The sequence below is a fragment of the Chenopodium album genome, chromosome 6 (assembly GCF_948465745.1).
Source record: "Chenopodium album chromosome 6, dcCheAlbu1.1, whole genome shotgun sequence".
Lineage (NCBI taxonomy): Eukaryota > Viridiplantae > Streptophyta > Magnoliopsida > Caryophyllales > Amaranthaceae > Chenopodium > Chenopodium album.
Genome location: NC_137839.1, coordinates 26304451 through 26317249, shown reverse-complemented (window position 1 = coordinate 26317249; position 12799 = coordinate 26304451). Strand labels below are relative to the sequence as shown.

The 12799-nt window shown below is 36.3% G+C and overlaps 1 protein-coding gene across 4 annotated transcripts; it reads right to left on the bottom strand.

Annotated features, from left to right (window-relative positions):
* Window positions 1–2061: 2061 nt before the first annotated feature.
* Window positions 2062–11810, bottom strand: LOC145634768 (protein ALTERED PHOSPHATE STARVATION RESPONSE 1-like). 4 transcript variants are annotated; one of them, XM_081686149.1, is made up of 6 exons: window positions 11369–11810; window positions 9266–10005; window positions 7666–7856; window positions 6790–7013; window positions 2871–3198; window positions 2062–2745 (listed from the first exon to the last, which is right to left on the bottom strand). In XM_081686149.1, the coding sequence occupies exons 1-6, from the start codon at window positions 11512–11514 to the stop codon at window positions 2296–2298; spliced, it is 2079 nt and encodes a 692-aa protein (XP_081542275.1). In that variant the 5' UTR covers window positions 11515–11810; the 3' UTR covers window positions 2062–2295. The 4 variants fall into 4 exon arrangements, with proteins under 4 accessions (XP_081542275.1, XP_081542277.1, XP_081542276.1 ...); XM_081686151.1 differs by having other exon boundaries at window positions 9266–10237; window positions 11250–11808; XM_081686150.1 differs by having other exon boundaries at window positions 9266–10237; window positions 11369–11808.
* Window positions 11811–12799: the final 989 nt, after the last annotated feature.

The window sequence follows — 12799 nt, the reverse complement described above, 5'->3', positions numbered from 1 at the left end:
TAGTAAGAGCAATCAAAAGAGCTCGACAAGTTATCTCCTAGAGGTCTAGCTAGCGCCAACTACGAGAGACTCTAAGTAACCTTCCACAAATTCCACTCACGGATCTCCCTTATTTTCCCAATTCACCAACAGCAACAACAGCTTCTCGCAACTGAAAAACCGAACAGCCACAATTGCAGCCGCACCTGACCACCGCAGCTCCTCCACTTCGCCACCAGTTCAGCTCCCAATTCTGCCACCAAACGCGCAACCCCTGCTCCAAACCAGCCACCAATTTCCTTCAACTACCACTGCACAAATCAGTCACCAATCCGTCACTCCTATCCCGCAGCCACCAACGCCACCTTCTACCTCCGCAAGCCGCAGCCACAAAGCAGCCCCCTGCTCCACCGCAATCAAGGCCACCACGAGCTGCCTCCTTTCGAACGCGGCCGCGTACTCATTTATCGCGGCCGCGCATTTCTGGCTTCGATTTTCGGCCATTGATCTTGATTCACTTATGATCGAACAGTTGTGATGGTGTGTGATTTGGCCATTTGGGGTGATGGTTGTGCGTAACAGGGGATAATATCCCACCTTCAAGAGCAGCCAAAAATCGAATGTTGACTTCGATTCCTTAATTAATTTCTTTCTTTTATTTTTCCTTTTAATTTCCCTTTTTATTTTCCTTTCATTTTCCATTTCTTTTCTTTTCTTATTTAATTTTTATTTCAATTCCTTTTCTTTTATTTTTCTTTTGTTTTCTTTTCTCTTTTCTTTTCTTTTTACTTTGTAAATATAAATACCCATTTTTAGGTTAGAGAGAACAATGAGAATTACAAGTAGAATTAGAATTAGAATTACATTTTTCCTCATATTTTAGGAGTTTCTCTCTCTAATTTTAGGGTTAGTTTAGGAGTAGATTTAGAGAGAGAAAGTGAGAAATTTCAATGGTGATTTGATTGATTGAAGATTCAAAGTAACAATGTATTGAAGATCATCAAAATCAATCAATGAGGATTACTAACTCAATCTTATTTTATTGCTTTGTTTAGTTAATTCATGTTTGATTTGATTTTGATGTTTGATCCTTGATTAGTGTAGTTTTTCTTGATATTTTGTTATTCTTGATTTTTTTTAGTTGTTTGGTGGTTAGATGATGATGCTAGAGTAGTTGTTTGGCTAGGGAAAGGGAGAAACTTGTATGATTAATTGATTGTGCTTAATTTGGGGATTGTGTTGATTGATTGTTGAGATTAAGGGTCTGTTCTCATTGACTGAACTCAGCTGAACTGAACTAAACTGAATTGAGCTGAAATGAACTGAATTGAGCTAAAATGAACTGAACTGAACTGAAATGAATATTTTATAAAAGAAGGAAATTAGGAGCTGAGCTGAACTGAACTGAACTGAACTGAACTGAATTTCAACGTAAGAGAACGGGCCCTAAATTGATTAATGTAAGCTTGCATGTGTGTAATTCGATTAGGCCTTAAGCATTATGCTAGATTGCATTGTAGTTTCTAATGATATGTACCATTATTTAGGAATTGCAATTGTCGATTGAGCTTGGTTAGTGACGTCTTGGAAAGCTTATCAAGTCTACTTTCCAACCCAATTCAAATCAGGTCAAAATCATTTATAGATTTTTAGATATGGCCGTTTTAGTATAAGGGTGTCGATTTTGGGCCGAATTTAGTGTTTTGCTCATATCTTGTTCGTTTTAAATCGGAATTGGGCTTATGATATACCATTGGAAAGCTTATTGAAAAGCATATCCAACCCAATAATATTTGTATCAAAATTATATAGCCACAAAATCATATTCTCTCGGTTTTGTGATGTGGATACCAAAAGAGGAAAATAAGCTATATTTTGGGAAAATGGGTTATGAATTGGGTTGGTTTACCAAATATATTGAATGGAAATATGGATTTAAACACTCCAAAGATTAAATACTCAACCCTACCAATAATGGCGGTGAAAGGTTGTTCATTACCGGGTTTGGTTTTAGAGAGACATTTTTAGGTGTCTACACATAGTAAATGTTAACAACATTATTAAACAGAGGCAGTATATTAAGTTATTAATTCATATATTGGGTTCCGAAACAACATATCCAAGTCCATTTATGCGCATTCTACAATTGGTAACAGCTGCAAGTGGAAATTTTAATTATGAAGTTCAGCGAAATGAATTCATCATAGCAGTGTTTAGTTAAAAGCTTGCATATGTATCAAGGAACACAAAGCCGAATTGCCAATGACAATAGCACACAAATTTTATCAGACCTTGGGCGATAAGTCCTGCAAAATTTTAGCCATCAGCGTGGGTGTTCTCATCAGCGTTGTAAACTTGGTCAGCGTGGTTAAGAACAGTCTCGAAAAACTGCTTGCAGGAATTTGAAAATTCTGTCAGTTTTTCAAATACATGCGGTAGGCTTTTTTGCAGTTTACTCAAGGTCATGGCCCTGCTAATCTGGATTGAACTCAAATACCTAGCCTTCTCATTTTCATGCATCTTTTGTAAGTCACCAATTTTTGCACGTTTGACAGATAATGGATGCTTCGGGCTGAAACCAGATTCCATATCTGCAAACCTATTGCTTACTTGAAGCTTTTTTTCAATCTCACTTAGTGACTCTAGTTCCTTCAGCCATTTCCTCTCCAACTTGTCAACTTTTTTCTTCAGGTTGAATTCTTCCTGTTGCTGCAATCTTATGGATCGTATAACCTTAAGAAAGCTCTTAATGGCCTCTGAAACAACCTGTCATTTACGAATGTGTAATTTGAATAACATTAATAGACTCGGACAAACCACCTGCAGTTTGTGTTGTATTAAACTGAACCCAAATCTAATATGTAAATGACACTTATTAAACAGCTCAGTACCTGAGCAGGTAGTCTATCAAGGGCAAGCAGCCAATTCTGGCAGAGTGCTCGGACCTCAGAAGGACAGCAGTTCTGATTTTCACTGTCTATACCACTGTCAGTAAGCTGAATCCACTTGCACAGGGATTCTATGTAATCTCTTTGGAACTTTGTGAGTCTACAAAAGCTATTGTACCAAAAGCTGACCCCACCCTCAAGCTGCATAGCTGCTTCACGATGATTTTCAGTGATTGGTTCTGTGTTATGACTGGTTAGAAGTAGCACCTGCTGTGAGATTTGAATCTGATTTTGATGGCATTCATTCATTGTTTTCCACATTTGAATGAGCCTGCAAAATGTCATAATTTAGTTTTCTTGAGGGAAAAGGAAAATCACTTGTTATACAAAGTATTTCTATGCTTTAGCATTCATCAAGAATCGACAAATGGTCCACAATTAATAGTATCATATCAGAACACTTTTTTTTTTTTCCAAAATTCAGCCAAATAAACTCAGGGAATCTCTCTTTTGAATCCTTGAGTTTCTCATCAAGATCGCCGCAGCCCTTCTAAGATGGCAAGTTCAAGAGAAGAACTTCTTCGTGTTTTAAGGTGGCGACCAATAAAGGCCAGCTTCCTAATAGTCAATGGAAGTGATTAAAACATACAAAATACGAATATGAAAGACCATATTCTATTTGCTAGAGCAAGATAAATGATTTCAGAGTTGAATGGGTTTTTCTTTAAGCAGTAGTAAAGATCCTCAGGACTCTTTACAAGATCCTTTTTTTTTTTTTTTACTACAAATCCTCAATGCATAAATTTTACTCTCCTATAGACACCAATGTTCATTTTTCTGGTGTAAAATGTGCCATGAGTACTAGGTATCCAAACCTGAATTGATAGAACTAATCAGAAAGATATGAACAGCAGCTAGAGTAGAGGAATCCTATCAGTGGCATCACCATTTCCAAAACAAAAAAAAGGAAAAAATCCTATGCCAGAGGTAACAAATTTTGAAATACGGAGATATACATGCACATTTGAATGAAGATGATATGAATTACACCAAATACGGAATTAACAAACAACCCAATGTATCGCACTCTAAATATGAAATTAACCACTTATATCATTGAATATAGAGTCAAACATATAATCTACGCCCCAATATATATAAATAGAAGTTACTTGAAAACTGAAGAGTATTTTACAAAAACAAAGATTTTATAACTATTAAATCAACCAAACACCATTTGAAATTCAGTCACGATCCACTAATTTTTAAATTAATTCAATCTTTGAATATAAATCAAAATTCTGAGCTAATGAAGAAAAAGAAGGGTACACTGAAGTTATGAGAGCTCTCTCACCAGCTTTCGCATGTGACTTAAAGGTTATAAATTGTAGAAGATTAAGAGAGTTAGTGAGAAAGAGAATACTTTATTAAGATAGATGGATCACTTAAGCAGAGCTTATCATAATGAACTTAAAGCAAGTCAGGACATGTAGAGGTGATAGTGAAATAATGTTTCATGTCCCAAAGTGATGCTAACATGCTAACATTGTGAAATGAGATCTGCATGATTGCTATTTAGGAGCAGCTAAGCATGGCTACTCGATGTCTAATATAGGCAACAAATTATTTGCGTGTATAAAGCAGATACATGTATGGATCAGGTCAACGACCCAAGTCAACCCTTGTGGGTATACTCGAGGCGCAAGGAGGGGCAGCAAGCAGCATAAGGAAGCCACATTACTTTGCAACATGACAAAGTTAATTAAGAGAAAAGAAGGAAAGCAAGCAACCAAGTTCTTATATGTCTTTTTATGGCTTTTCTATTTTAGTGTTAAGTATCACACCGATCACATGTAATAGTCTTAAAGTCATCCTTGACCATTAGCCTTGTTAGTATAAGTAAGTAGTAGTAGCAACAAGGGAGGATCATCCAGAAATTTGAGTGAACTCATTGAGAGATTTGTAGCCTCAAACTACTTGAGAGATTTATAGGCTAAAGCTATAATTATCTCCCATTAGTTTGTAATTCCAATTAATTAGTAATCAATCATCAAGCTTCCCTTCTTAAATTAGTGCAAATTATTTACCTTAGTGTCGAGTGCAAACCGAGTACATAACAATACAATTGAAAACATGGGAGCTTATAAATACTTTCAGTCCCTTGGGACCAAAAGTAGCGTGCATTTATGGTTTAAAAGAGATACCCCCTTTATCTCAATTTAGCGTTCCACTTGTCTTTTTTGTTTGTCCAATGTAGTTTGCTCCTCTTTATTTTTGGCTATGGCACGGTACTTTTTGAAACACTTCTTTCTTTCCACTACTTAAAGCTATGGACCCACACTCTATCTAATCCGATTATAAAAAAACCCCACCATCTTCCGTAAATACCTTCGATTTCATCATTATTGGAAAAATTGCCCGCAATAATCCGACCTTTTGGTCGTCCGCTGAAATTAATCCAAACTATGGATTATTTTTAAATAATCTCACCTTTATACCCACTCCGCTATAAATGGTCCCAACCGGTCATGTAACCTGTTATAACAAGTTACTTGACACGTGTCGCCATGCTATTTGTCAAAAAAATAAAATTAAAATAAAATAAATTTTAAAAAAAGTTAAATGTTTTTTTTAAAAAAACTAAATAAAATTAATAAATAATTAAAACCTACCACCAGCCCCAACCACCCCTGACACCTCATCCCCGTGGCTCCGGTCACCCAGACCCCCAACGCCGGCGGTGCCCTGAACCCCCTCCCTTGAACACCGCGCCTCCCTCCATCACATAACCACCATCTCCTTCCCTCACGACAGCCCCAACCTCCGTCACGAAAGCACCAGCCCCCAACCCCAACTCCAGCGTCAGCGCCGTCGGCCACCAACAACTCTGACCACCCTCTCCCTCCACCTAAACCGCCGACTCGGGGTCCCCTCACCCTGAAACAACCAACCAGTCAACCACCCTCGAAAACCCCTTCCCCCGTCTCGATCCCAGTCCCCCTTCCCTGCCCCGTCCAAATTCCGGCCGTTCCCCCCGTCCTGATTCCAGCCCCCCTTTCCCGATTTCGGCACTCTCTCCTTCAGGCGATTCCGGCCTCTCTCTTTCCTTCCTCCGTCGCGATTCCGGCCTCTCTCTCCTTCCCCTTCCCCGATTTCGGCAGCTTGTCACCGATTCCGGCCTCTCTCTCCTTCCCCTTCCCCGATCAGCGCGGTGGTGGGTGGGATGGCGGTTCTAGGGTTTAGGTTAGGTGGTGGTGGGTATGGTGGTGGCTGAATTGGTGTGGCTTAGGGGGTGGTGGTGATTTTTTACTACTTTTTATTTTTATTTTTTAGACTAATCAAGAAGTGACACGTGTAAATTCTACTTAAAAAAAAAAATTTACCTGCTCAACCGGTTCCAAGTAAAATGGGACCATTTATAGCGGAGTGGGTATAAAGGTGGGATTATTTAAAAATAATCCATAGGCGGGATTATTTTCGGCGGACGGCCAAAAGGTCGGATTATTGCAGGCAATTTTTCCTAATAAGAAAAATAATTGGTAACTACACCACAAGTTATTACCTAAAACTATGCACCAATAAATACTTTAAAGGCATAATAAAATTAGGTAATTTTTATCAGATATCAAACATTTACGCTTTGTTTGGATAGCAAAGAAGGAAGGAAAAGAAGGGGAGGGAAAATGGAGGAAGGGAAGGGAAAAGAAAGGGAGGGGGAGGTGAGCTCCATTTTCCCTCCAAATCTCTCCAATTTTGGAGAGATTATGCTTATTAAAGAGAGAGGGAAAATGGATCCCTCCCTCTCCTTTCCCTTCCTTCCCCCAATCTTTTACCCAAACAAGAGATTTTGTCCCCCTCCATTCCTCTTCTTTTCTTTTCCTTCCATTTCTTCCTATCCAAACAAAGTGTTAAAGATGATTACCCGGTAAGTAACGCAATAAGCTGAGGATGCATCTCCTTGTCTATGATTGTTAATATTGATGCAGATGTCTTTTTCACTGACTCTTGCAAACGGACAATATCAGATTGCAAATTTTCGACAGCAAACCGCGTTTTCTCTATCTTGTCCAATTCACCATTATCATCTTCTAGCTTTCGTAATGATAAAGATTTTCTCTTATGCTCCACTTTTAACATCTCCTCTTCCTGCATACATTACAGCATTATCATTTAAACACTTGAATGAAATGATGCCTTTTTTTCCCTTTTTTTTTTTCTAATTTTTTATAAAAATAAGCTGGTAGCCATGGTTTAACATTAGTATGTGTTTATCTGTACACTCATTTTGAGTAATCTGCCTAAGATAAGGTCCATTTTAGGGAAGCTTATATTTAATCTTTGTCATTCCATAGCGCTGAAGAAAGTTTTAGGCATTTAACAACAGTACATAATCAAACTAAAGTGAATGGTGCAAACTTGGGAGTCTTGGTTTTGGTATCTTCTTCTAAGACTAACAGATCAAGTTCTCAGTCACAATACACTAGACTCAATTATGAAAATGTACAATATTAACAGAAAAACCAACTAAATTTTATTCTCTTTTACCTTGAAAGCTAAATCATACATGGTATTATTAGTTTTTGTTACCCCGAATTTAGCACAACCTGAACACAGACAGTTTGGGTATCCTCTATTGCCTTTGGAAATCATTTGATATTTGCAAATTGATGGTTTTGGTCATTTTTTTAAAATTTATCCCACACTTCAAGTGTCCCAAAAACTTCAAGTATTAGTTGAATCATCCAGTCAGTCACCTATGACTACTAAAATTTATGTATATAATATGTTTAGAATTTACCCTTACTGTCGCGTAGAGTGTCAGCTCTTCAGCATAAATTTTCTCAAGCGAGACGCAGTGTGCTCCAGGCTTGCAAGGTTCAGTTACTTCAGTAGGGGTGCTGGGCTCCAAATTATCCTTCTCCACTTGCAGTGATCTAGATGACAAGTTCAATGGCAGAGAACTCAAGCGACCAGAGTTGTTCTCCTTCCCTGAAGCAGATAGAAAAACAGCATTATTAATTGTTTTTTCAGCTGCAAGTTGACTTGATAACTCATGAGAGCTTACTAGAGATAAAACTAAATGCTATCAACGATAGTGTTACAAAATTCCAAGAAAAAGGGTTTATGATTTTAATTCAATTTGCTACAGATTGACATTGAACTTACATTAAAAACAGTTTTCCAAATAGGAAATAGCATCCAGCTGACAAATGAAAGTTTGTCAGTTAAGCAAGTTTATCAGATTACACTAAAGCTAGTTTTGTCTTCAGAGTTTGGAAAAAAAATAAATAAATCAGTTATGCTCTACACATCAACATGCATGTCCCGTGAAATTGCAACAGAAAATTACATGTCATCTTTTTTCCTTTTTTTTTTTAAGCTCAGCAATGCTCAGAGGTCAATGCCTTAACAAGACAGCGAGTTGAAGCATCAAAATCTGATCCTAGGTTGTTGTACCATGACTATCAAGTACTAATCCTTCCAAATAACTAACTACTTACGAAACTACTTAATCAAAGTTAACCAGCTACTGCTCTACCCAGAATCGGCTTTGGCTATAGCCAACTGGACACTGCATATTTGACGCACAAGCTGCACACTTCTAGTTCACTTCCTAAACCATGATTAGGAAGCTTTTGACCATACGCCTACTTTTCCTGTGAAACGTGCTAATAGAAATATCACCCATCTTATTATATGAGGTAGTTCAAAGAGGTGGTCCTCGATCAATGTCAAACACAATCATTCTTTCAATCTACTATTACAAATAAACTAATAAAGGCTCTCATAAGATGTCATGCAACTGAACCACATTTTGAGTAACTTGTACTTTTATAAAATTTTGAGTTGCAACAAGTATAGAGCTACCAAAACAACCTAGGAAATCACTTATGTAATAGAACAGAAAAATTTATGTCTAGATATAAAGGTCATCTAGCGCAAGATACCAACTATAACATTGCCAAGTTCCCATGTATATACAGGTTTTAGTGGAAACTATTCACCAAAATTTATCTTAACTCTTTTGAAACATGTCCCTTTCATAATCAAATTTGTTACAAGTCTTACAACTGGCAGTTACTCTGGAGAAAGGATATGATTTAGTGGCTGATTAAAGTCCAAACTTCCGAAAGGAACAAGAAATTGAAAAAGCAACCAATTACAGTTAAAAGGGAAAATAAAGCATACTTTCAAACAAATAAAAGCAAGCTTGGAAGGCAAAAATTTAGGACCTGAATTGTCTATTATGATTTTACAAACGAACAAATATGCATATGTATGATATTAGAAGTGAAATGGTTGAAATGAAAATCAGAAGCGATAAGCTTATTGACATTTAGAAGAAAACTCAAACAAGATGGTCATATGTAGCAATATAGTAGAGGATAAAGACTTGCCCTTTTTTGCTTTCAAGTTGTGATGCAGGGAAATATTACTTGTGCTCATGTCTACTAAAACTGCTATCTCCTTCCCACCTGCAGATGCTTTCAAGAAGTAATCATCAAGCTCCTTAACTATGCCCGATAATGTCTTTCTCTTCCTCCACACCACCATGGGTCTATCTACCATATGATTCATCTTTCCAGTCACCAAGGACAAATTATCATCAACATTTGGCGAATTTGTTCTAACAGCATCAGAGGTTTTATCAGATGTAACATGCACTTGATCATCTTCATCAAACTGTGTTCTTGCTTCAGCCCAATTTTCTTCATCCATGTCTTCAACCAATACACTCTCTACTTTATCTTGTCCCAAAGAACTCTCAAGTAAGTCACAGGGATCCCACAGGCGGAGAGACAGTGGAGGGGGGCAATAACTACCCTCACCAACCTCAGTAATCTCTTCTTGTGCTTCCTTTCCATTTTGATTGTCTTCAAGCTTCTTTGAATCAGGACTATCAATTGGAGGAGGGCGTGGAGGTGCGGGTGGAAGAGTGAGAGGTGGAGATGATCTCACTTGACTCTCAAACTCTAGCGACTCTAACTCAGTGTATTGTCGCAGGGTTATGCCAGTGTCTTTCAATGCCTTCAAGTATGCTAAAATGGCACTGGCAAATTCTTTCCTGTACCCTAACAGTTGTTTCACAGTCCTCTTTCTTTCCTTACAAATCCGTACTCTTTCTTCGTTATCAAACCTTGATGAAGCACAACCCATTATGCAAATGTTCAAGCTGATTCTTTATCACTTCTACATCCAAATAACGAGGAAGGTATCATAAAAAGAGAAAAAGCTTCACATGTTTCCACTTCTTTAAATATCATCCTATGTCAACCCAAGGCTACATGGTGTACTAAGACTTACAACACTTCCTATCCCTCTATCCGCCACACCAACAGTAATTTCACAGAGAATAATTCATAATGAAGCTGCAAGGGAAAGAAAGAATTTAAACAAATGCTGTTATCTAAGAATCTCAATACCAAATACCAAATCAAATAGCACCATTAGACCAGTTTCTCCTTCCATATTTCACATGCCACTACTTTTGTCAACATCTTGAAAATTTGCAAAACACCAAGATTACAAAAGTACCAAATTTATGAAATCTTCTTAAATAAAATTAGGTAGCTAGTAGCTTAATATTTCTATACAAGTGCTCAAAATTATTACATATGCAAGCTCATAGACTATTTCACCACCCAGGGGAGGATCATAGTCGATGCTTGTAGGTTTCCGTACCACCTAAATTTTGTTGAGCTATCATATATACTACCTCCGTTTTTTAACATGTACAACAAAGAAATATTTTATGTTTCACAATTAATACCCTTTTGTTACCAATGGCTGAAGGTTCAAACTTCAGCCCCTTTTATTTTCCGCTGGTGTTCTCAACCCCCACCCTACCCCTGACCGCAGCAATACTGCTGTAGGGAGATATCTCATAGTAAATACAAACCATTAGCAGATTACTCTTTTTCTTTTCTTTATCTTTTCTCCTAGATTTTGTTTTCTATCTCCCTTTAAAATCAGTTACAAAAAAAAAAAAAAAAAAAAAAAAAAAAAAAAAAAAAAAAAAAAAAAAACAAACAAACAAACAAGGGAGGTGCTAAATTGCCAAGCGCACAACACATTACATTAGTCGAACAAAAAAGTACTCAAATAAAAACTACTTCAGAGGAAACCAATTATATAATTAATACACTGAAGGGACAGTAAAACAGGAACACTGACAAAAATTATCTACTATATAATTTTTCCAACATTAATAAATAAACAAATCAACAATTATACATATTAACAACAACCAAAGCAAAAAAAAAAAAAAAAGGTACAAAAAATAAAATAAAAAAATAAAAGAAAGGAGCAAAACCAAAATCTCAAACAATAAAATCAACAAAACTTAACAGAATGGTTTCAGAAGAATGTTAGGAAATATACCATGGGTGGAACTCAAACCCAGAAATTTGAATCCTTAATACCAACATTTTTGTTTATTTGTATCAAAGTTTCCATAAAAAATTAATTAAGAAAAAAACAGTGAAAAGAAGAGTTTTTACCTGGGAAATTGAAATGGGTTTTTGGAGCTTTGGAGAAAGAAGAAGAAGATGAGAAAGAGAAAAGACATGAACTTTTTATTGCTCCAGCTGCATGTTGTGTCGTAGAAGAAATTTTTCTTTTGTTCAAAAGTTTTATGAAGTTTCATTTGCCACCACCTTTAAGTCCTTAACCTTTAAGGCTGTGTTTTTTGCAACTCTTGGTAAAGGGTGGTGTTCTGTGCTTTTAAATTCTGTTTTTTAAGTTCATAGTATATCCTGCTGTGAGTGCTTTTGTTTTTATTAACTTTATAAGCAAACACTTTTTCTATCTTTATTATTTTGCTTTCTTTTCTTTTAATTATTTTATGAGTGAGTGCTTTCCCTAAATAATGTTTCAAAAAACTGTAATTCCAAAAATTGCAGCCACTTTTTTATATTAATTCTAAATATATTGTCCACGTCAGCAGTTTAATTGATTATATTTTTTATCCAGTTTTATCACAAAACTGCTACTTCAAATATACGTGAAATAGCGGTTTCCACCATATAATTACACCAGTACATTTTTTTCTCAAAAAAATAAAATAAAAATTACACTAGTACATTTAAGAAAAACAAAAAAACAAGGCCTAACATTTTTTCTCTCTCCTGGCGTTCAAACCAAAGTTCCATCATTCTCCATTGCTATTTCAGTTTTCCTTGCTCAAACTTTATCTTCCAATTTCATTATTTATTGCTTCTTATCATCCTCAAACCCCGTTGGTCGGTGAGTTTTTGAATTAATTTGGGCATAGGATAAATTAAGTTTGGGAAATTGATTATCTTGCAATTATCTCTCAACCCTAAAATTTTAGTTACTTCTATGGGTACGTACTGCTGCCATCACCACCATCATTGTGCCATTGCCGCCATCACCACCGTATCAGTACCGCTACCTCATCATCACAAGATTTTCCGTCACTAGGTTGATAATGTATATATAAATATAGTATGTAAGATCTAACAAAAATAAGTTTGATTTAATTTGGAGTAGTAACAATCAGAGCTCAGATTTGATTTTTTTTAATTTGATTTGGAGTATTATCAATCATATAGCTTGATTTCAGTATGTCTTTTGAATTTGTCCCTTGAATGTAGTGGATTTGATAGCTTATTTTAATAATAATAATTTTTTTTAATGTAAAATGGGAAACCGCTACTTCAGTTAGCAGTTTTCTGCATTTGGAAACCGCTAATTGAAATCGCGATTTTGGGTTGAATCGGATGAAAAAAAAAAAGTGAATTAATGCTTAAATGATGACGTGGACAGTATAATGGGAATTTGTAAAAGAATTACTGCATTTATGGAATTACATTTTTTGGGAGCATTATTGAGGGAAAAAAGAGCAGGGTGACAAGATCTTATGATGTGGGTGTATGGAATTTGGTGGAGGAAGTTGAAGAACAGAAGAA

Excerpts from the sequence above, each read along its gene's own strand:
- LOC145634768 (XM_081686149.1), bottom strand. The coding sequence starts at position 11,514 with ATGAAACTTCATAAAACTTTTGAACAAAAGAAAAATTTCTTCTACGAC. Across the intron at positions 10,006-11,368 it reads AACCCATTTCAATTTCCCAG|GTTTGATAACGAAGAAAGAG; the intron begins GTAAAAACTCTT and ends TGCTTCATCAAG. Across the intron at positions 7,857-9,265 it reads CAACTTGAAAGCAAAAAAGG|GGAAGGAGAACAACTCTGGT; the intron begins GCAAGTCTTTAT and ends TATCTGCTTCAG.